This window comes from Astatotilapia calliptera, chromosome 12 (assembly GCF_900246225.1).
Source record: "Astatotilapia calliptera chromosome 12, fAstCal1.2, whole genome shotgun sequence".
In the NCBI taxonomy this organism is placed as follows: domain Eukaryota; kingdom Metazoa; phylum Chordata; class Actinopteri; order Cichliformes; family Cichlidae; genus Astatotilapia; species Astatotilapia calliptera.
Window position 1 is genome coordinate 9,071,588 of NC_039313.1, and position 25,206 is coordinate 9,096,793.

At 39.3% G+C, this 25,206-nt stretch overlaps 1 protein-coding gene across 3 annotated transcripts in view; it reads right to left on the minus strand.

Annotated features, from left to right (window-relative positions):
• nsmfb (NMDA receptor synaptonuclear signaling and neuronal migration factor b) overlaps positions 1 to 25,206 on the minus strand; it is a 68,838-nt gene that overhangs the window by 26,238 nt on the left and 17,394 nt on the right. The window contains exons 2-12 of one of the 3 annotated variants that reach the window (XM_026186942.1): positions 24,184 to 24,245; positions 17,905 to 18,669; positions 17,670 to 17,742; positions 16,553 to 16,558; positions 12,988 to 13,056; positions 8,414 to 8,466; positions 7,099 to 7,188; positions 6,418 to 6,545; positions 6,239 to 6,322; positions 555 to 588; positions 195 to 265 (exon numbers count right to left, since the gene is read on the minus strand). In XM_026186942.1, coding sequence (XP_026042727.1) covers positions 195 to 265; positions 555 to 588; positions 6,239 to 6,322; positions 6,418 to 6,545; positions 7,099 to 7,188; positions 8,414 to 8,466; positions 12,988 to 13,056; positions 16,553 to 16,558; positions 17,670 to 17,742; positions 17,905 to 18,669; positions 24,184 to 24,245 — 1,435 coding nt within the window. The remainder of the gene's footprint in view (positions 1 to 194; positions 266 to 554; positions 589 to 6,238; positions 6,323 to 6,417; positions 6,546 to 7,098; positions 7,189 to 8,413; positions 8,467 to 12,987; positions 13,057 to 16,552; positions 16,559 to 17,669; positions 17,743 to 17,904; positions 18,670 to 24,183; positions 24,246 to 25,206) is intronic. The other 2 variants (XM_026186943.1, XM_026186944.1) reach the window with 2 other exon arrangements.

Below are 25,206 nucleotides of genomic sequence, written 5' to 3' on the forward strand. Positions count from 1 at the left end.
ACTATATAACCACTATTAATTGATGTGATGAAGAGAATACACACACTAATAATTTCATTCAGGGATATCACTTATCAGTCAGTTTGTAATTAGTGGTTAGAGGACTATTGTGACTTAATAGAATGCTATTTTAAAGGGACATGTGACACAATGATGTCAAAATATTTTCATACTCTGTCTTCGTTTTCACTCACCTGGCAGAAAATGAGCATGTTCCAGATTTTACAGCCTTTCCTGTAGGCAGTCAGCTTCTTCTCGATCTCCTCTGGGTGAGAGAGAAAGAGAGGTGTCACTTTTCCCACTCAGCCATAATGGTGACACACACAAATTGGCTGTCCCTTGACACACACACACACACACACACACACACACACACACACACACACACACACACACACACACACACACACACACACAGGGGAGTAGAAAAACAATGAGTCATCTGTGCACTCCAGCAAGATGAAACTTATTCCACCCTCATCCTGTCCACATTTACGCAGAGTAATTTTCACTTGAGGTCTAAAATTAAAAAAGAAAACAAGTATTGCACTCACCCAGAATGTCATCAAATGTGGCATGTTCATGGTCCTTTAAATAAAATGGAGAAAAACAAAATTATTCATTCAAAAACTGAATCTAAAAGGACAACAAGCTTTTTTCTGAGTGCTGACTCTAACAGATTACAACATGATACACTTTAACACCTAATAGAGTCTCTATTCTGTACAGCAGCGCAAAAGTTCCTCAGGTAAGGACCCCACCAAACAGTAAACCTGGAGAATAATAAGTTGTTAATGATAAAAATACCAATCAAATTTACAGTACACAATAATATAAGTTAATGATGATATTTTAGGCTAACTTCTTCTATCTTTTCAAACCACTGAGTGAGATTTGTTTCTGATTAGTTAGCTGTTGCTGTATCTTTGCTATTATCTATCCACCCGGGTCACAGGGGCAAGAGCCCAAGATGAGAAGACCAGGCCTTCCTCTCCCTGGCCACTTCCTTCCGCTTGTCCGAGGGAACACCAAGGCGTTCCCAGGCCAGCTGAGAGATATAATCTCTCCAGTGTGTCCTGGGTCTGCCCCGGGGCCTCCTCCTGGTGGGACATGCCCAGAACACCTCACCCAAGAGGCACCCACCCAAGATCCCCGAACCATCTCAACTGGCTCCTTTTGATGAGGAGGAGTAACGGCTCTACTCTGAGCCCCTACTGGTTGGCCAAACCCCTCACCCTATATCTAAGGGAGAGGCTAGCCACCCTTCGGAGAAAGCGCATTTCCATCACTTGTATCCGTGATCTCATTCTTTCGGTCACCACCCAAATGTTGTGACCATAGATGAGGGTAAGGACGTAGATCGACTAGTAAACCAAGAGCTTCACTTTTATCCTTGCTCTCTCTTCATTACAATGGACCGGCACAAGATACTTAAACTCATCCACTTGGGACAGTAACTCGTACCTGACCCAGAGTGGACTCTCACCCTTTTCCGGCTAATGGCCATGGCCTCAGAATTCTCATTCTTGTCGCTTTACATTCAAGATTCTCCAGTCTGAGCTGGAGGCCACCACCTGATGAAGCCAACCAAACCTCATCATCTTTAAAGAGCAGCGTTGACATTTTGAGACCACCTTCCAAGGGACTCCTTCTTCAGAATGAAGGCTTCAAGGTTCAAGGTTCTTTATTTGTCACAAGCACATGCATGCTCCCTTCACCTGCAATGTCAGGCAAGTCAGAGTCGAGTCTCAAGTCACTGGTGTAAAAGTCCGAGTAAAGTCACAAGTCTGAAATTTTGAATTTCAAGTCCTTTCGAGTCTTTAAAAAAAAAAACGAAAAAAAAGAATGTTGCAGTCAGGGCCGGCCCGTGGCATAGGCCGTATAGGCAAATGCTAAGGGCGCCGTCCATCATTGAAAAAAAAAAAAAAAGCTGGTACTATTATTTCTAAATACAAAAAATAATCCCACGTTAATTAAAATGCAAAGTAAAGCTTATTTAATAGAAATATTATTTGTTACAACATTACGCCCCGCCCTCCCCGCACGGTGCGCCCCCTCCCTTCCCGTATCATGGTTCCTTTTGGACGTCACCACATCAAAAAATCAACACAAGGTGTCAAAACGGCCAAAACTGTCAGGTGCCCAGGGAAGAAAAAAGAGAAAAGAAGAGGAGGAGAAATTTCGTTTTTTGGGTGTAATAGTAGATGAAAATTTGACATGGAAATCTCATATTGAGTATATTAGAAAGAAGATGGTCAAAAGCATTTATATTTTGGGAAATTTAAGAGATTTATTAGATCATAAAACAATGCGCATTTCATATTTTTCATTGTTTTTCTCATATTTTAGTTACTGTGTTGAAGTTTGGGGGAATACATATGAGAATACTATAAAACCTCTAAACTTATTACAGAAGAAAGTGATACGAATGATTCATAACATTAAATATAGAGAACATACAAATAAATTATTTATAAAATCAAAATGATTAAAATTAGGAGATTTAGTGAAATTACGGACACTATTAATTATGTTTGAGGCTAAAAATAATATTTTGCCCTTTAAGTTACAAAGAGTATTTTTAATGTGTTCAGGGGGAGAAGATAGCAGAAGGAAATTTTATTTTAAGCATCAGTTAGCTAGGACTACACAAAGATTAATGAGTACAACGGTTAGGGGTATACGACTGTGGAACTCTCTTCATTATAATTTAAAGAATTGTATAAGTTTACATTGTTTTAAAAAGTGTTACATGCTTAAAACGATAACTCAATATGAAGAATGCGAATGAAATTGGAGTTCATTGAAAATGGATCCATTATAATTTTTTGTTTTATTTATTTAATTTTATTTTTCTCCTTGTTACTATGTGGAGTGGTATATTTGTTGTTTGGTTTGGGTTAGGACCGGAGAGAAATGTTAATATTAGTTTGTTCCCTGATTTTTGGTGCCCACTTGTAATATAAGTTGGAATGTAGATAGGGGGCGGGGTTTAATAAGAATATTTTCTTCTTCCTGCTCCTTTTCACACATGGTTGTAGTGCTTTATTGATAGAAAGTGTGGTTGGTTTGTATGATCTGTTGTACCAAGTGTGAAAAAAATAAATAAATGAAATGAAATTTATTGTATTTCATATATTCATTTTTTATTTTTTGTATTCATTTATTTATTCATATATATTTTTTTATCTTGTTAATTATTCTGATTGTGAATTTGCTTTCTTTAAGTAAAAAAAAAAAGGTCAAAGACAAAGCTATTCGGTTTCTTGTGAGTACATACACTACACTGCCGATGTAGGGGGGCACCACCTAAAATCTTGCCTAGGGCGCCAGATTGGTTAGGGCCGGGCCTGGTTGCAGTTATATGCTAAATGTAAATATTAGACCATGTAATTTTTAAATCTGTGTTTTTCTCAACACATGACAAAATAGTGAACGTAGAAAATATACACAAATTGTGAAATTGCACCTCTTTAAAATGCAGCTCAATTAAACCTAGCTCCAAGAATAATTTTCACCGACAGTTCTGAGATAAGCTGCATGTTATTCTTGGATGCGCTTGTAGGACCGGCTTTAAAATCGCATGACAAAAATATCATACACATTAAAAAAAAACTGCATCACCAACGTAGCCTGGAAAACATTTGCTAGTTAGATGAAGTCAGCTATCTCATCCTAGCATATTTATATGCATATTTATAATTACACGGTTCTTGGAGTGAGTGCATACACTCGTGAAGTTTAGTAACTTCAGGTCACTGCAACAAGCCCAGGTACAGTTTACCGACGGATGGGTACAGGACCTTGAAATGCACCGTGTAGAACGAAAGACCATCGTACATATCATAAGTTTACCAGTCTCACAAATCGTCTTCATAAATACACATTCGTTAACCGTTTATTAATAGGACCTTTGAGCTCAATGGTAATTAATTAGCAGTGGAAATAATTTCTGGTAGCATCACAGAAATGTAGCAGTGACAATAATATTGTATGCTGTAATCGTACTGGGCAATTAGTGATACAAAACAACTGTTTTACCCTGTGAATAAAAGTATGTTTTTGTCAATGTACCATGGTAATAACAGAAGCGAAACGCAATATTATGTCAGGACAATTCACTATTTATGCACAATAAACAAAGGAGCATAGCGCGACAATTTCTGTTCAGCGCCAGACTTGCTTGTAACCTATATCACCAATTATGTTATGAAAATGACGTATTAACTACAACAGCAGACTGACCTTCGTGTAAATGCTTGAGCAGACTAACCTGTGAGCTGGAGGGTTCTGGGACGTTATTTTTGATCTTTGAATGGCTGCAATCCAGTCGCCTCTTTGTTACTTCGGAAACATGGCTCGAACAATTTCTCTTCAACGACGTAATCCGATAACAACCGATCTCTTTACCCGTCGGCTTCCCGTGGCTGTCATGCGACCGGCTATTGCAGTTAATAATACAACAGCTTCTTGCCATTTTTGTGTTTCTTTTTATCGCTGTATAACTGATTTCAATTGAAAGCCTGCGTGTGCTAGTACCTCTTGCCACGAGTTCCCAGAATCCTTTGCGTCACATTTTCAATCTCTATATAATATGCATGTTAAATTTTATATTTGGGGTAAAATATCAAGTCTTTTCAAGTAAACCGGTTCAAGTCCAATTCAAGTCCCAGGTCATTGGTGTAAAAGTCCAAGTCAAGTCACAAGTCTTAGAACATTTTTTCAAGTCAAGTCTAAAGTCATAAAATTAATGACTCGAGTCTGACTCGAGTCCAAGTCATGTGACTCGAGTCCACACCTCTGCCATGAACTCATCAGAAAAGGGTTTCCTGAAGTCAAAGAGTAAGGCAGCTGAGGAGCCAATTTCCTAAAGATTTTGATACAACTGGAAATATTTTTGTAAGGTTGACACTGCACTACAAGAGCAATGCATGTCTCACTGTCTTACTTGATTTCTTTTAGTTAACTGTCATGTAGTTTGAGGATAGGCTAAATGCTAACTCATATCAATATTTAACACAGTACCTATCTTAAAATTAAAACTCAACTAATCTCTCTCTAATAGAATTTAACAAACAAACAAATGAAATAAATCTAATGGTTTAGTCAGGAGAATTCATGGTCTTATTTTAGTGTGGTAGCATATGAATATTTGCTAATTAGCTCTAGTTGTTTGGGGCATATGGATAACGTAATAAATAAGTTAATAAACCAGAACAGTGGACAAAATAAAATGACTTGATACTGCTAAAAAAGGAAAAGCCAACATATTGAAATTTACCGAGATAGGAACATAAATTTTCATGGAAAATTCCACAGCAACCTGACCAGCAGTCACCGAGATGTTTCAGCAGAAAACAGAAAACCAAATGGACTCTTTAGTGTTGCTAGAAAGGTCGGGAAACCATGGTTCTATAATGAACTGTCATTTAGAACCAAAAAAAAGAAGACATTTGTATTTTGGCAGTACTTGAAAGAACGCTGCACTTTCCGTCGTATAATTCTCTTTACTGGAAAATGCCAGCTGGTACACAGCAAAGGAGTGCCTTTATATTTTCATCTGAGCAGACAAACAACATGGTGCCACTTAGCAGAACCTCAAAGCCAGGCTGTGATGAGTCTGTATTTTGCTGAGGAGACATGTCACTTCAAGTGGATGATTGACGGTGCTTTTCTACACTCGAACAAAAATGAACTCTGAGCACTTGACTGAACGAATCATTTACTGAGCTTCCATTTGATCTTTGCTTTTAACTTTCAAACTAGAAGCTACTGGAAGTTTTAAAAAAGTCATTAAAGTTTCTAAATTGACTAAAATGTCAGTTTTATCCACAAATGGATTTGTATGAAATTTAATACAGATTTTCAAGGTACCCACAGAATTCTAGTAATGTTGTCACCTGACTTCATCTAATGGTACTAACAGATGTCACTGTTGCATGCAGCGTATTCGAAAAAGATGAGATGGTTTTACTAAACAGACCACTCTCAGCACAGATTGCACAGAGAAGTTAAAACACTTATTTAAAGGCTCCAACCATTTGTATTTCAGCCAAATTTATGTTGGCTGGCTTGCTTTAAAAACCCAACAACCTGCCAGGGACAAGATTAAAAAAAAGTCAATCTTAACACTTATCCATCAGCTCCTGTGGCATCTCATCAAGAAACAACACCAAATAAAAAATCTACCAGTCAATCAAAATCTATATGTAGTGGAAACTCACTAGCAGATACTCACATAAAGGATGGGGATGATGGAGGGGTCGTCCCTACGAATTATGTTGGGAACATATTCAGCCTTTGGGACCTTGGAAGATATCAGCTATGGAGAGAAGAAAAGCATGCAGATAGACTTTGATTGCACATATATTCAAACTTCATTAATCTATATGTTAATTTAATTGCCAGGAACTTCACCATGATTTTGGGAGGGATAAAGTCTTCTCCGTCGCAGGCCACTTTTTCCATTTCCCTCTCCTCCTCCCAGTCGGCATCCTCGTCCAGCCCTTCATCCAGCGTCCCTGAGGAGGTCTGAAGCTCGCCACCTGGTTCACACATGGGAACAAAGGGCGAGATGAAAGGATAATACACAAACAAGATTAGTAGAGCGGGGTGCTCCATTTGAAAACGCTGCACCTGTTATTTTCTTTTCCCAGCACAGAGGGGAGAAATGGAGGAGTTAAAAACAAACGGCACACGACACAAAAGGACACAATAACAGGCTCCTTATCTGCCCAGCCAGATACAGACAGATACAACACAAAACAACAGGCAGATGGACGACAGGCCGCAGGATGAGTAGAGCTGTGCGGATGGATGGTAACAGTTGAGTAGTGGTATGCAGAATAAAGCATACTTTAAAAATGGCAATATAAAATAAAAAGAGACAGCATGTTTGCGTGACAGGGCACCTGTCAATCAGTGTTTGTTCTTGTTTTAATGTGTGTGCAGCCTTATTATGCTTGAGTGCAGTTGTCTGTGTGCTTACCTGTAGGTGTTTATACATACATGTGTAAGAAGCCAAGTTTAATAAAGGCCTAAGGTATATATTGTATACCGTGTGTTTGCTTGTGAATAACTAAGAGAGTATGGACTCACTGTCTCTGGATTCATGCAGTGACTCAGGCTTGACGGGGGTGGGGTCACTCCACGAGCGGCTGAAGCTCTTGGCTCGACGATCGACGAAGGCTGATGAAGTTGGGGGGAGGCAGAGAATGACTCACACGCACACATATATACAGTCTCCAAAGGATAATCAAACCCAGTAATCAAGAGCTCTGTCTTATTGACCTAGCTTGTGAATCAGTCAATTCCATTGTCCCGGTTGGATATCAGGTCATGTTGCTTCATATTAACAGAACAGTAAGAGTTTACATTGTATTAGCAAATGGTTGATCATTTTTCAGTTTTTCTGTTGTCTTAATGATTCCAAGATAAAAAAGTCATTAAAATTAAAAAAGTTGTTTAAACGAAATTGCAGTAATGCACTTTTAATTTATAGATATCGTTATATACAATTTAATACATATTGATTTCTTTTATCAGTATTTTTAAGTAGTTCAGACTCTCTGCACACCTGATAGGTGTGTAGAAGGTAGAAAAGGGTTAAAAAGAAATATAACCTCCTCCACACACTTTCTTACTTAACACCATTTCACTGAATCGTGCTGTTTCAGTGCAACTGACCTTCATCAGATACAAAATGATTATTAACTGTTTTTTAGCATTTATTTCACAGATTTTCTATGAACATACCCAAAACACAAGTATCTTTAAATTATTAAAGCATTACAGCTGTATTTTGTTTTGTTTTGCTTTATGTTTGTATTTTGTAAATATTTAAACCATTTGTAATAAAAATGTATAAAATCTCATCATCAGAGTCTTGAGATTAGCCTGGTGGGAGTTCAAACCAAGGACGCTTTTTTCCCTTAATGTCAAATAACAATGTGAATATATTCAGAGGAAATACTTTACACATTAAAAAAGAAAAAAAAACATATCAGATATTTCAAAAATAGCACATACTCAGAACTGCACAGCTAAACAAACACCACACGTAAACTAGCTGGGATTCTGTCTTGTTAAACAGAAATTGCCTTTCAGTTCAATATAGTGCACAATCAATATCATACAAATGGTACAAGTCTCACAACAATGAACAAATACAAAGACCGTCTAAACACCGCATAGCGATAAAATTACCATCAACTAGCAGTTTAAGGAATAATGTTTAGTATACTCTAACAAAATATATACACACGTCCACACTACTGATGCTACGTGCATAAAGCATGAAAAACATCAAATGAACATCCACTGTGATGTCATGGTACACACTCGAGAGCATGAATGCATGGTAGTGTTTTGACAATGCACACACATGCCAACAGAAACAAATGCAAAGACTCACTCTGGGCCTTCATCCTGCGACTGCCCACCATCCGAAGGTGCTTGCGAAAATTTCTATCAATTTAGAGAAAAAAAGAAGAAGACGAAGCATATTAAGAATATAAAAAAAATAAGAGAGAAAATGCTTCAAACTTAAAAACATACATAGAGAAGAACAGAGCAGAAGATGATGGGGCATCTTGATTAGGGTCAGGCTACTGATAAATTACCAGTGATCACATCTAAATATCCAGTGGGTGTTTTGTGCATATGGACTGAAATTCATCTAGGGTTAGGAAGTGGGGTGCTTAACATCAAAACATTTCATAGAATTGTCACCTGTTTTAGCCACTCAAATAGAAAATCATTTAAAAAAAATCCCCAACAACAAAAAAGTGGATGTTAATCGGGAATAGAGGACCAGGGTTTTAACAGTATATTTTATAACGTAAAAGGATTGGCTCTTTATATAGGGCCTTTCTACTCTACCCGAGCAGCCAAAGTGCTTTATACAACATGTCTCGTTCACACAAGCACTTTTCCCCTTATTTCAGTGTTTTCTATCCAACATTCACACTCCAATGGATGCATCAGAGATCTACTTGGGGTTCAGTATCTTGCATCCAGGGATCAAACCACCAACCTTCCAATTAGTAGAGACCTGCTCTACCCTCTGAGCTGCAGCCACTCCCCAACTTTCAAGCTACCATTGAAAATTACAAATGTCCAAAAGCTTCATCAGTTCACCATGGTTAATAATCACAATTACATTTGTGTACTACATACTTCACTGACAGTGAGCTGGTGTTTGAGGTGAACCATTCCAGTTCATGGCAGATGTCCGAACTCAAAAGCTCAAAACAGTAAACAAAGTCTGCAGTTTGTTGTTTATTTTTCACAGTTTAGAAAAATCATCACAGTTTTCTTTGGATACATGATAAAATGGTAAAGAAAAGTTATTTTATTAAAATGAAGCAGACTTTTGCAAGTCTGCTTCATTTTAGTACAATATAGATTGTATTGTTTTTGCACGTCTTATCCACTGCAGATATGCAGCTGAGCTTCTTGGGGCTTAGACTCATGTCTATTCTTCTTCGTGCTTATGTGGATTCCCTCTGGTTACTCTGACTTCCTCCTATAGTCCTAACACATGCATGCTAAGTATAGTATAAAGGTATATAAAAGTCTTTTTTATGAAAATAAATAAAAAATTGAGATAAATTCAATGAAAATCAGATAGGATCAAACTGTCCCACTGACATCCTGAAATATGTACAAAAGTTTTCCAGATTCCATGAAATTCTCCCTGCTGCTTTGTTCTCGTGAGAACTGAATGAACCCAGAATCTCTGTTTCTTCCTTCACTTGTTTAGAAACATTACAACATTCTCATAATCACTTGATGTTGACTCCATTTTTGACTCCAACAATGTGACATAAAGGGTTCAAACTGACACCATAAGTGCATCTACTAAAAATCTTGGAGGAGTTCAAATCACAGTCACCTCCACCTCAAGATCAAGCTTAGAGGTCAAGTTTTGTGAAAATCTTATGAATGGCATAACTCAAGAAGGAAGTCACTTAGGATTTTCATATTTATACCAGGTTGAGGGTGAGCATTGGTGGCCACCAGTATTTGTGTGTGTGTGTGTGTGTGTGTATATATATATATATATATATATATATATATATATATATATATATATATATATATATATATATATATATATATATATATATTTTTTTGTAGTGCATTTTGTGAGAATAAATTTTTCAATCATGTCTTAATTATTGTGAATCTTTTTAATTTTCTGCAATGTGCTCAGTGTTTAAAGGCCTTTATGCTTACAAAACCACAAAGTTATCTTTTGAGAATATGGTTAAGTTTAGGCAACAGCCTAAACTTAACCATATTCTCAAAAGATAACTTTGTGGTTTTGTTTGTGGCATTGGTTTGCTTCTACTTTCTAGAGGTTAAGCCATAGATTATATTTTGTTTTGTGTGTCTATTTTGTCTTCCTCGCTGTTGGGTAGCTAAGGTTGCCTATCTAGCTTTCTGAAAAAATCACATCAAAAATAGGATGAACGGGTAAATCAGTGTGTGGACTCTTCTGCTCTATGTAGTTGAGGCACATGGTACTGTGATAAGGTTCACGGAAACTGATGAGAATGGGTCGCAACCCTATAGCTAATTATTTATAATAAGCCCCACCTCTATTAAAGGTTGTCTGCCCCATATAGTATCTGTTTTTGGTGGCACTGCACAACACTGGGTGCACCCCGGACAGGTCATCAATCTGATGCAGGGGTAACATAGCAAAAAACTACCAACACAATTTTCTAGTTTCATCATGGCTAAATAGCAAAAAGAAACGTGCAAAAGCAAAATGCAAAGCTCACATCCCTACATGCACCATTTAAAGATATTTGAATCCAGAGCACAGTTGGAGGCAATCCAAAAACACCCCTGACATGTCAGTGTTGATTGCAGGAATGGTGAAGGCAGCGCCTAAAATAGAGAGATGACTCAGAGGAGAGGGGGACCCATCCGTCAGTCAGAGTTGTATTTTCATACTGTGTGACAACTAGCTTTTTAAATCTACCACCTGCACACCAAGATAATAAAGTCAAATTCCTGCCAGTATATGTATGTGTGAATTCATATTTCTGCAAATAAATCGCCCCTAACCTTCGCTTTCCTTCTGTGACCTTACAAAACACTTTGCAAAATTATCCTCATTAAACCATGAATAATTTAATTTTTGAAACTAACTGAGATGTACCTTTCTATTAAAAGCATTGCACTCTATGTGACACAGCTCGGTATGCACGCACGCACACACGCACGCACGCACGCACGCACGCACGCACGCGCGCGCGCACGCACACACACACACACACACACACACACATACAGCATATGGAATGTCTCAGCCTTGGTGGATGTGAGGCCCGTTGCCAAATATTGATCAATTCATTGGCTTTGACTGCCAGCCACAGAGTGCAGAGCTGCAGCAGTATATTGACAGACCCGTTTTTACACTTCAGTGTTCAGTGAGGAACATTTATTAAACCTGCCACCCACAGCCTCCACGATTCACGACACACACACACACACACACACACACACACACACACACACACACACACACACACACACATGTGCGCCGGAGAATGCTTTTACGAGCCATGTGATTGCCCCGTAGGTAGGGATTGGAAGGCACGGTGAGTTCCTCATGCAGAGAGTCAAAATACACAAAGTGAATGTTCACCAGCAAACAGTCAGAGCAGAATATGGTAACAGGAAAAACACTTGAGTGCTGGGTTTACTGTGCGCTGGTTAGACATAGTCTATGGTGAAACATCACCCTATCAAGATTCAGATGGTCTAGATTAGAGTAACAGGAACATTAATACAGAAAGCATGATTAGATGTTCATCATTACTAGGAGATATTTTAATTTTCTTTTTACGTGGCTGACCTCACATCAAGGTCATCTTCTCTTGCAGAGTTTTTTTAGGTCACGCCATAGAAGTCTGATCATGTTCCTTGGTAAATGTGACTGTGCAATAGAGAGTAGTTGTCCTCCAGTTTGTTGAAAAACAAAAGAAAAATGTTCATGTCATCGTGAGGAAGTGAATGGACTTACAAGTTGTGCAATTAGGACAGTTGGTAAATGAAAATTGTGTGGTCATACCAAAAACTTCTCAATGAAGTTCTGCTATCACAGAATGCATGCACCATAGTTCAGGTCATGTCCAGTGAAGTCAATGTGCCATAATAACCATTGTATTAACGATAAATTTAATAACTCTGCATAGCAACAGTTACTCAAAAAACACTTTTTATCCATAACAAGAACAGCAAAGAAACTATACAACAGAAAATGCAAATGCTATTTATGCTCTCCTCATAACAATGATAAGAAAAAATAAACTGGGCCAATAAGACATGCTTGTTATTACAGGGATATACATGTTAATGTGATCCCCCCCTGCTTTGTATTTTGCCAGTTCTCTTATCTGGAGATCATACTTGGCAAATAACACTCTCAAGGAAAAGAGCACATACAGCACTATCTTTCTGTTGAACAAAACCCCCGTCTTAAAAGACGATTTGGCGAATACAAGATCATAAAATTATCTTTTTTTCGCTTGCTTCAAGGCCATATTTCACAGGACTGATTAGTTAGCAACATCCCTCTCGCCGGTAGGCTAAGTGATTTTTAGCCAATTACAAGTTGAACTCGGTGGGTGGGGTTGTTAGCTAAGATGCAATGATTAAGAAATGGCGCAACTGATGTGTCTATGCAAGCTAATTTGTGATATGCACTGGTAATAGATATTTAGTTTTTAATGCACCTTCTCTGTGCATGTTGTGCCATCAGTTAACCCTTCGCGTGCCAGCATGAGTGCCCAGGGTTGCCGGCCCCTGGTCTACAACACTTGAAATATAAATAGAAACGAGGTTGAAAAGACTACGAAAAAAATTATTTTAAAATCGGATAAAAGGCATTTCTGTTCAAGAAGTTGTTTTCTTTGTTGGGTAATAGGGTAACTATAACAGCACCACACAGGACAGGACAGGGCACGGTACCTCTCCATCATGGTGGCTGCCTCCTGCTCTCTTTTCCGTCTCTTTCTCTCAGCAATGCCTCGGAAAGCCCTGCCGGGACGTCAAAGCATTAAGTTGTTTTGTTTGGAAATATAGGTTTTCGTTTTAGCTTCGCCTGACAGCAACCAAGGATTTTTTTGTCTGAACCCAATCTGACCCAAGGGCTAAAAAGCTCTACTATTACTTGCTATATCTGGTGAGCTTAGAAATTAATGCAGCTTTTAAGTTGATGTTTGTTATAAACAAAACTAACTAAAATGCCACACAGTAACAAAAGGAAACTAAAAAGCCCATAGGGTCTAGTTGGGTTCGGGCATAAAGTTTAGTTAGGGTGGTATGGGAAGACACTAAAGGTGTCAAAGGTGAGAGGTTTGAAGTCCAGTAGGGTTAGTGAGAGTTTAGTTAGCTTTGGTGAGTAGTTAAAGTTAGCAGCACAGGGACATCTAATCCACCAAAGGCAGAGGACATTGAGGATAATTGCATGTACACTCACGCACACACACTCACAAACTACAACCACAATGTAGGAAAAGACACTGAGGGAACAAAAGACGACTTTATATTCATTTAAATATGAATGTTAAATTCTTTTTTGTGCAGCTTCAACAGCCATTATGGGATGTATTGGTTTTTTTCTTGGTTGGTGGGGTCGTATTATTTTGTGTAGGTCTCAAAAGGTCAGGCCTAATCAAGACTTTTAGAACTTGTTGCCCTGGCTGTCTTCTGACCAATTTATCTCATCTTTATGAAAAGCCTCTAGGAAAGACTAGCTATTTCCTGATAGCACAGAAACTCATTGTGTTCCCTTACTTGTAGGAGGTTGAAAGAGAACCCAGTTAAACTTCAGAAATGGATTATCAGACCAGTGCTGAGATGTGACATCCTCTGTTTCACATTTTGATGTACTGAGAAATATTTCTGCACCACAATTTTTGCAACACATTATTAACCATTCTGCCAAGTGTGTAACAGTATGCCTACACCGAGGTGCCTTTCCCAGTAGGGACAGTAATGGTTCTGACAGGGCGTCAGACATAATGAGAATCATCTGTGACAGCGTATGTCAAAAACAAAGTCCGGTCCTACGGTCTGGTTTTCACCAACGGACAGACAGACAGGCAGGCAGCTGATGAGCCCTGGGATGACAAAACATGAGGCTGAATTCACTGGAGTCTGATTATTATCCAAAAGCTCTCTGCATTGCTATTGCAGAATTTTTTCCCCTCGTGAATTCACTCACGTTTTGTTCCTTCTCACTGCAAAAACAAACAGGCTGGAAGAGATGTTTCCTTCAGCCTGTCCCTCCTTCCACCATCTGCTATCACAAGTATATTTAAAAGCTGACAGCCTACTTCCTCTATTGTGCGATAAAGCAATCCTTTAAATTTTCTGCCAAATTTATCAAGCAGCCAGCAGAGAGAGAAGAAGAAAAACAGATTTTTCACTGTCTTTGGCAGTAGGCACATGCGGTTTTATAGTTTCAAACAGTGGTTTACATAAGCTTAAGCCTGTGAAGTCTAAGCCATCAAAGGTGAAAACACTAAAAGCAAAAGTGACCTACATATTCTGAGTTAAGGTTTGGGTTATTTGCTGATGATGGTGACTTAGACCTTAGAGAGTTAAATATGAGAAGATAAGTTATAATACTAAAGATCTGAAGATATTAAAGTATTGAAACTTAAGCAGTACTGGGGGCGGCTTTATGTCTGCTGACAGCTAGATTGGTAGTTGCAAATGAGAGTTAGCAAACATTTGAAAAAGTGTATGATCTAGAATTTCATCATGTCTCACATGATGCATGGTCACCTTAAAAGTTTACCAAGAAACTTGGGAAAAATGTTGTTTCCAGAATTTGATCAACCAAGTCCAGTAATCTAAGTTTAATAGGAGTTCCCAGTTTACCTTAATAGATGGAATCATTAGCAACCAAAAAGCCTTAGAGACTCTTGTTTATCTTTCTTTACAGTAAAGCCGTACAGTCTACTTTTGACACCAGCAAGAACGGATATCACATGTGTGATCAACCTTATTAAAAAAAAAGACTAAAATTATCACCTGGTCGTTGATTGGTCACATTGCAGTTTAGATTACTGCTTGTTCAAACACATAATGTATGAAAACGCTCATGTCCCTTTATTAAATTCCTTTAAATTCCTTTAAAGATAAGTGATTCACAGTCACATCCCCTGTATGTAAGTAATGGTGTTAGATACTGACTAGACAACTGTTTTTGCAGAACATAGTGATGTGACCATAGATTGCTGGGGCCAGGAAAATAATTTTCCCAAAGAGAAATGAGAAACTGGGACTGCTACGGATATATTCAGTCCAATTCTGCTCAATAGTAATTTTATTGGAAATGTTATCCCTTTATAAACCACTAATGGTAATAGTAGATGTTACAAGTAGATCCTAATTGTGACCCCTTGGGAAAATCAAATGCCCACTCTTAGACTAGCTGGATGTTGCCACCAACCCTTCTTGTTTTTGAATTCCCATTTTTGAAGCCTCAAGCTGGGTCACCGAACTGTTCTCACCTTAACCTCTTTGAAACCACACATTATAATCTGGTTCTTACTCTGAAACCATCATCACAATATTTAAAAGCTGACAGCCTGCTAAAATACAGTTTACACTATCTTTTAGCAGGAGGCAGGTGTAGTTTCATAGAGTAAAAAAAAAAAAAATCTTATAAAACAACCAAAGTGTTTTCGTGGAGATATGAATGTGACAGTATAGCTATGGAAGGGACAGGAAGCAAAATGTGCAAAGGACTGCACTGAGACATTACAAGAATGAAACAAAGGTTTCATTGGTGTTGTGAGGGACAAAAGAGGCAGGTGACGTGTGATTTAATCACATGATTTATAAAACACTGTAAAAACACGTCTGCTATTAGCTGTTCACTGCTTATAGCTAGTTAGCTATAGCTAACTTATCTCTGCAAGTTTTCTATAGTATTGTCTCCCCAAAAAAGCCTCCGCTGTGTTTTGTGAGCTATTTTTTTGTGAGCTTATGTTGTGTTTTTCCTTTTTCTTATGTGTTTTATTCAGCTTTTTTCTATTTGCCATTGTTTTCTTAAGTTGCTATGCATTTGACCTTTTAGGGTTGCTGTACGACTCAGACCTCAGAGGGTTAAACAGCATTACTAAGATTTATCTATAGACTTATGCACAAGAAAACAGCTTTGAGTTCATGGTTTTAGTTTTCAGACGTAACTTTGGTAGTCAAGTCACCACTGCTACACTGTCTTTATCAGAAATATATCAAAGGAGTTCATTTCAACAAAGAATTGTTGCTATTTAAATAATGCTTGGCATGACCTACTTTTCATTCCTACCAAACCTTCCTTGCCTTTAATCTTACATCCACATATTGACATCCCATCCAGCAGACATCGAGGTTGGGGGAATAAGGACACAGTAGACTGACTAGCACAAAGCCACATGAGGAACAGAGTTCAATGCGAGTTACCTAACTGGCATAGCAAGAAAAAAAGAAAAAGCAACAAGGAAGAACAGTGGGGGTGTTTGAAAGATTTACTCACGATATTCTACAGTCGTGGTTTGGAAGGCCGCCACACAGTGTGGAGAGGAAGAAGAGGAGACAAAAATGAAAGAGAAGTTAGCAATAGGGCCAGCCAAATACTCCACATACCCAAATTTTGGAGTGAGATTTATGTTCCAGTTCTCATTTTCAGGAGAGACAAAATGGAAGAATCCTACCTATAAATAAGTGAGCAGGGACTGGGATTCAAATATGACATGCACATTGAAAGAAGTGAGGAAGAGGAGATGATGACTGATGAAATATGTACATGTATGTACATCTAAAGTGTACCAAAATATCTCACCAGTTGGTTCTCAAGGACTGGCTATAACCAAACACTTAGTTTAATGTGTAGTCAATAATGTGTAGTCAGTTAAACTGTGATATATCCATCATTCAGCCTGCCATTTAAATCAAAAGCGAGAGTCAGACCCATATATCAGTTTGACTCTAATACGGACACAGGCAGTCGGAAACAGATGGGGAAAGGAAGGTGAGACATATGGATAGCAAAGAGGGAGTGTGGGAGAGAAGAAGGGAAAAAAAGATCATGGTGGGTGCGCTTTGTCTGTTTGAGAGTCATAATTATAAGGTCAGGGTGATAGGTGATAATTAACCTGTCAGCAAGACTGGAACGGAGTTGTGTGTCTGCGTGTATGTGTGTCTTGGTTAAGGCACGTACACGATCTAGACCAACACATTTCCAGCTTTCTAAATGTGTTGATTTCAAAGACTCTTGGCTGCTCAATTTAGAGGAACAAGTACTATGCACAACACTGGAAACAGGTGCGTTCCATTCAGCTGGTATCATTGTTTACTGGGACACTTGTTGGACCATGTTGTTAAAATTACTAAACTGTGCTTCTACCAGTACAGATCTAAAACATCCAGTTTTTCTATGGGCAACTGCTTATTTCTAAAAAAAATGTCAAAGTGGCTTCCTATATTAATAAAACCAACGAGCATAAAGGTGTGAAAGCTCATTAAGACTTTGTATTAGAATGTTACATTTGTCTCTTGGAAGGAAAAGACTGGGGCCGTATCCTGCCAACATGGCAGCGAGATGCTGTGATGCACAGAGTGGGAGTGAAGGTGGATTTCCATGCCATACTCACGCCTGCATGGTGGTGGTGGCTGTCTGAAAGCTGAACATATTCTCTTTGGGGAACCAGCTGTTAGGATTGTCCTCTGCAAACACAAATAAGAAAAGGAAGGTGTGTGTCAGTGAGCATTACATTCAAACACAGGCCTTACAAATAGCAGTGGAGGTGAATAAAAACATGGTGAGAACGTGTTTAAATTTAGGCTCAGTTTGTTTATTCGTTTAAACCTTCACATTTAGTTTTATACCCCTGTCATCTGTAGATGCTCTGTCCTCGCTGTACATTCTCTCCAGTTTTTTGCGTTGCTTCCCTCCATCTCGGGGTGAGGTATCTAGGTCCAGGGAGCGCTGACTTTGGCATGGAGCCCGAATGCAGGCAACGCAGTCTGGGGTGTAGTCATCCCGCGACCCACCTCTCCTCATTCCCCAATCACGAATGTTGCCAGCGCTACCTGAGCTCTGCAGCGGCTGCGATGATGACGTTGGGCCTCCGTGATGCTGCTGGGCATGATGTTGGTTACTGCGGTGATGGCTGCTACGGTGATGGCTGCCACGGGCAGCTGAGGCGGTTGGTTGGCTGGTGCAGGATAGGCCATGACTGGCAGCAGAAGTGCTCTGTGAGAGAGGCTGCTCCCGGGAGCCCTTCAGCACCTCCAACTCCAGGCTCTCCTCGCTGCCACGGCCCCCGAGGGTCATCCCGCCTTCCCTGGTGATTGTGTACACCCTGGCTGGCTTCACAGCAACAGGCCCCTGTGAACCCCTGGCAGCAGGTGGGTCCTCTATGGAAAGACTGCGTTCGGCAGAGAGTCGCCGTTTGGAGGGGCCAAGTGATGCTTGAGCCTGGAGAGTGTTGACTTGAGATTGAGACTGTGGGTTAGTGCTGGGATTAGACTGGCTGGACTGGGCGGGTTTAGCTATGGATAAACAACGGCTCTGTGGTGGCAGATTGTTGTTATGCAAGTGACTGACGTCTGGAGAGTCCTGGCCAGAGAAAGTTTCAGACAGTAGATGATCTGGGGATAAAGAGAAAGGGGATGAAGCAAAATTAACAAGAAAACATAGCAAGTGAGAGATAAATCATGCTGTCTGTTTTCTATATAGCTTTCATTAACGGACATCAGATAAATGCTTTCTATGTAAATAGAGTTAACAGGGAGCTTGCTTGTGTCTCTTTGGGATTTGTAGCTCTGGCAGCAGAGTGGTAAACATTTACTAGCTGCAAAGCTTTTGTGAGCACATGAGGAAAATAGAGAGGTGGCATAGTGATGGAAAAAAAACAAATAGCGGAAAGATGAAAGATTCAGAAATGGATGAGCCGGTACAGTCCAAGAAGCCCAGTTGTCCTGTAGGATCATGAAGGATGAATAGTTCTTCTCACTGTATAAATGGTTGCAATGCTGCAGGCTTGAAAGCAAGTGTAATCTGATGGGACTTGCTAGTTTTTCATTTTGTGTGTCCTGTGGATAAATAAGTATGGGTATAGTGATAATTTTCCGATGCCTTTAATTTAGTTTTATCTCCTTATAACGATGTTCATTTTTTTAACAAATATTTTTAATAATCATTGTCTTTCTATTTTAGACAATGTTTGTCCTGTCTAAACAAGACTAGCTCCGGTTTCAAAGTCGTCTCCCTGGATAAATGACACCATTCGCCTCTCAAAGCGTTGCCGCTGTAAGGTTGAGCGTTTATGGAGGAAAACATGTCCATCTCCTTCATTTAAAGGACCTTTTAGTCCCTTTTAACACTTCACTTCGAGATGCGAGGGCTGCGTATTTCTCAGACTTAGTGTCTAAGAGCAGAGGTAACCTTCTATCTATGGTACTATTCAACACCATTAGTGATATTGTTACTCCTGCTCCACCTGCTGTCCCAAATTCATCAAATGAAGATTGTGAAAAATTTCTTTCTTTCTTCGTTGAAAATGTCAGTAACGTGAGGAACAATATCTCTCCTTCTGTGTCTCTCTTATCTGCTCCAACTCAAGCTAGGCCTGTAATTTTAGGAAGATTTTTACCTGTGTCCTTACCAGAGCTGTTCAAGTTAGTTAATTCGATGAAAGCGTCCTCCTGCTCTCTGGATATTTTACCTGGATTTTTATTTAAAAATGTCTTTTTGGTCTATTGGTCCCTGTGTGCTCACAATTATCAATACCTCACTGGTTTCTGGTCAGGTCCCTGTTTATTGTAAGAATGCTGTCATTCACCCACTGTTAAAAAAACCTAAGCTTGATGCTTCTCTTCTTAGTAGCTACAGACCGATTTCAAAATTACCGTTCATTGCTAAGATTTTAGAAAAGCTTATAGCTGTTCTAGAATACAGCATTCTGGATAAATTCCAATCTGGCTTTCGTAGAGCTCACTCTACTGAAACTACACTTCTTAGAGTCTCCAACGACATTTTGATGAGATGTGATGCAGGAGAATGCTCCGTTCTGTTGATGTTGGACCTGACCTCCACCTTTGATACTGTGGACCATCATATTCTGCTAGATAGGCTGAGACACTGGGCGGGTATATCAGGGGCTGCTTTGGCCTGGTTTGAATCCTATTTGCATGAACGATCCTTTTCTGCGGCTACCTTTAAGTACAGTTCCTCTTCTACTTTTCTTGCCTATGGTGTCCCACAAGGTTCAGTTTTGGGGCCTTTATTGTTCTTGCTGTATTTACTTCCTCTTCAACACTTATTGAGCACTTTTAAGGACATTTCGTATCACTGCTATGCAGATGATATTCAGTTATATATCTCCTTTAAGCCCCATGATGTTTCCAAGCTACAGATTTTGCATAAGTGCATAGACTACATTAGAGGTTGGATGGCTGTAAACTTTCTTCAACTAAATGAGGAGAAGACTGAAGTCCTTGTTTGTGCTCCTAAACATTTTGTACCTAGTGTTATGGAAAACTTGGGTCCACTTGCTACATTTGCCAAACCGTCTATCAGGAACCTTGGTGTTACTATTGACTCAGGTCTGACTTTGGATGCCCATGTAAAATCTCTGGTTCGCTCCTGTTTTTATCACTTGAGAAACACTGCTAAGCTGAGTCCCATTGTATCGCGCTCCAAATTAGAAATTGTCATTCATGCATTTGTTTCATCTCGTCTGGATTATTGTAATTTTTTGCTTAGTTGTTTATGTAAAGCCTCTTTGGAGCATCTGCAAGTTGTTCAGAACGCTGCTGCAAAGCTTCTGACCAAGTCCTCCAAGTACTCCCATGTCACACCCCTGCTGATTCAGCTGCACTGGCTCCCCGATAAATTCAGAATCCACTTTAAGGTTTTGACCTTGACTTTCAGGGCTCTGCATAGACAAACGCCAACATATATAGTGCAGAATTATTAGGCAAATGAGTATTTTGTCCACATCATCCTCTTCATGCATGTTGTCTTACTCCAAGCTGTATAGGCTCGAAAGCCTACTACCAATTAAGCATATTAGGTGATGTGCATCGCTGTAATGAGAAGGGGTGTGGTCTAATGACATCAACACCCTATATCAGGTGTGCATAATTATTAGGCAACGTCCTTCCCTTTGGCAAAATGGGTCAAAAGAAGGACTTGACAGGCTCAGAAAAGTCAAAAATAGTGAGATATCTTGCAGAGGGATGCAGCAGTCTCAAAATTGCAAAGCTTCTGAAGCGTGATCATCGAACAATCAAGCGTTTCATTCAAAATAGTCAACAGGGTCGCAAGAAGCGTGTGGAAAAACCAAGGCGCAAAATAACTGCCCATGAACTGAGAAAAGTCAAGCGTGCAGCTGCCAAGATGCCACTTGCCACCAGTTTGGCCATATTTCAGAGCTGCAACATCACTGGAGTGCCCAAAAGCACAAGGTGTGCAATACTCAGAGACATGGCCAAGGTAAGAAAGGCTGAAAGACGACCACCACTGAACAAGACACACAAGCTGAAACGTCAAGACTGGGCCAAGAAATATCTCAAGACTGATTTTTCTAAGGTTTTATGGACTGATGAAATGAGAGTGAGTCTTCATGGGCCAGATGGATGGGCCCGTGGCTGGATTGGTAAAGGGCAGAGAGCTCCAGTCTGACTCAGACGCCAGCAAGGTGGAGGTGGAGTACTGGTTTGGGCTGGTATCATCAAAGATGAGCTTGTGGGGCCTTTTCGGGTTGAGGATGAAGTCAAGCTCAACTCCCAGTCCTACTGCCAGTTTCTGGAAGACACCTTCTTCAAGCAGTGGTACAGGAAGAAGTCTGCATCCTTCAAGAAAAACATGATTTTCATGCAGGACAATGCTCCATCACACGCGTCCAAGTACTCCACAGCATGGCTGGCAAGAAAGGGTATAAAAGAAGAAAAACTAATGACATGGCCACCTTGTTCACCTGATCGGAACCCCATTGAGAACCTGTGGTCCATCATCAAATGTGAGATTTACAAGGAGGGAAAACAGTACACCTCTCTGAACAGTGTCTGGGAGGCTGTGGTTGCTGCTGCACGCAATGTTGATGGTGAACAGATCAAAACACTGACAGAATCCATGGATGGCAGGCTTTTGAGTGTCCTTGCAAAGAAAGGTGGCTATATTGGTCGCTGATTTGTTTTTGTTTTGTTTTTGAATGTCAGAAATGTATATTTGTGAATGTGGAGATGTTATATTGGTTTCACTGGTAAAAATAAATAATTGAAATGGGTATATATTTGTTTTTTGTTAAGTTGCCTAATAATTATGCACAGTAATAGTCACCTGCACACACAGATATCCCCCTAAAATAGCTAAAACTAAAAACAAACTAAAAACTACTTCCAAAAACATTCAGCTTTGATATTAATGTGTTTTTTGGGTTCATTGAGAACATGGTTGTTGTTCAATAATAAAATTATTCCTCAAAAATACAACTTGCCTAATAATTCTGCACTCCCTGTATAAGTGAACTTTTACATCCATACATTACCAGCAGGTCCCTGAGGTAATGTGACTAGGGCTTGCTGGTTATCCTACACATGAGGCTGAAAACAAAAGGCAACAAAGCTTTTGTAACTGTGGCCCCCAGATTGTGGAACTCTCTCCCTTTGAGCCTGAGATCTGTGGACTCCGTGGTCGCTTTTAAAAAACAGCTAAAGACTCATCTTTTTAAACTTGCTTTTGGTTGATTTTTATTTTTAGGTTTTAGCTTCTGTGAAGCACTTTTTGATTTTTATCTTGAAAGGTGCTTTATAAATAAAATTTTACTGTACTTTACTTACTAAGTTATACTGAAGAAAAACTGAGTGGAAAGCAAACAGATTTGTAAGATTCCCTTTTATAAAGTTGAAATCATACACAGAAAAGCGATATTGCAAAGGTAGGGGAAAGGGAAGTGCTAGTTAGTCACAACAGCTTTTCCAGGATATAATTAAACTGAGCATAGTATTAGACTGAGTAGGTTACTAAGTTAGGCTCAACCACAATCCCAGTAGGTAAGCTGGTCTCAGTGCATCTGATAGCTCGCTTGATACCCTTCCAGACCCTTCCCAATTGGCAAGCACACAATCCTGTTTTAGCCTGCCCACAGATGCTGCGTATCTGCAGGCCACTTTGCACCTAACTTCAGCCCCATCTCAATTGTCATGTTTTCTGCTACTTTATGTATTCCACATATTTGCACTAAAAAGAGCATGCTAACAAATATAAATTACTACTGAAAATATAAATCCTCAATTACATTACCAATTCAGTTTTGTTTTTTCATAATCAGTTTACAAAAATAGTCATCTTACAGTGCTTTACATGTTAAAGTAAAAACCCTACAATATGATAATCCTCTATGAACAGCACTTGCCAACAGCAGGGGGGAAGAACTTGCAGATATATCAGTAATCTGCAACATTAAGATATCCTGCTTAGAATTGTTGAGGTATGGACTTTAGAAGACCTTGGATGGTGTCCTGTAGTATCAGGATTCACAACGGAATCGAGCAGCAGGATAGAGCAATCTGGAGTCAGTTCTCTGTCAAGTTCCTTATGCCATACCATACATGTCCTTCAAGAAGCCACTGCCATCAAGGAACACTGATGCCTTGAACTTGTCCACATGGTCTGCAGCCACTTCTGGTAAGCTTTAACCACTGCATTCTGGGAACCACCCACAATACGTGCTGATTTTCTGCACCAGTCACCCTGCTCTCACAGGTTGGCCCCTGTCAAAATTGTTCAGAGCCTTACACTTGCCCAATTTCCAATTCCAATTTTTCAGCACTTACCAGGTGACAGTATAGTTCGCTGCAGCTGATTTTAGGGTGATCAGATACTTATGGTTTTGGGGATAACCTGTGAAACATTGCTGTTGTGGTGTGACTGCACCCTGAAGCTGAGCGTTTATTACATAAACATCAGCATTTTTAAAATATTTTAATAACTGATTATCCGACATGTCACAGGCCAATATTTCACACAGAAATATTTTAAGGTATTTTTGGGAGTAGGAAATACGTGTGAAGCCGGAGAAACTGATATTTCCGACTAAATACTATATTGCTCTAATACTGATATAGTATTGTTGTAGGACTACTAAGTGTGCCACCTACCTGCTCCGTTGCGGTTCTCTGGATTGGTATTGGACAGGTATTCTCCAAATGCTCTGGCTGCTCTGTAGAGACACAAGTGCAAGACTTCACTCTGAGCTATTTTGCACAACTGTTGCTGTCAAACATAGCAAAGTGACTCACAAACATTTCACAGGATTCTCTCCACCTAAACAGGCTGTCTGAGCTTTTTCTCTCTAAGGCCCTCTTCACTGCAAGTAGGTTACATCACCACAGCACTCTGTGAGAGGAGCTGTTAATGTCCTGAATCCATACTCGCTATCTGCCATCACTCAACACAGTTACAGGCTGATCTTGGCTAAAGTTGGGAAGGGAAAAAGAATGAAAGCTTTCTATTACATATTTTTATAGCTTACTAAAATATTGAAATGGAAATGAACTGACATTTATATGAAGATTTTCCAATTTTAATAACCATTTTAATTGCTTTCATATCCTTTCGGTGGTCAGTGGCTCAATATGTCTTATATATCAATATGATTGATTCATGTAAGTAACTACTTTAGTATTTTTCTCACACATTACGTTCACTTTCTATTTTATTATAATTATGTTACATGAAAATAAGTGAAATATATAAAGATTTAAAGACAAACAAATTCATAAATTTGCTCTAGTTTTCTTTCATGACAAAGCTTATCCATCTCCCCTGCCCTACACAGAGGACGGTGTCGTTGCTTTTGCCATCCAGAAAAACAGGAAATAAATTCAATCATGTGTATGGCATAAAACATCCATATGGCAGGAACATTGAGGAACTGGCACGGTATACAATACATATATAGCTGAGTGTGGGTGGGTCTGCAGAAGAGAAAAAGTCACAGCAGTTCAATCTACTACCTCTGAAATGAGGAACAGTCTTGATTGAGTGCAATTAGCTCACTAACCATATCTATGATTCAAAAGGCCTTCATGCCTTGCTAATTAAAAAAGAAAAGAAAAGAAACTCTTATTCTAGCAAATAATGGGGTCAGTCAACCTTTGTACTGTATAAATTAACTTATC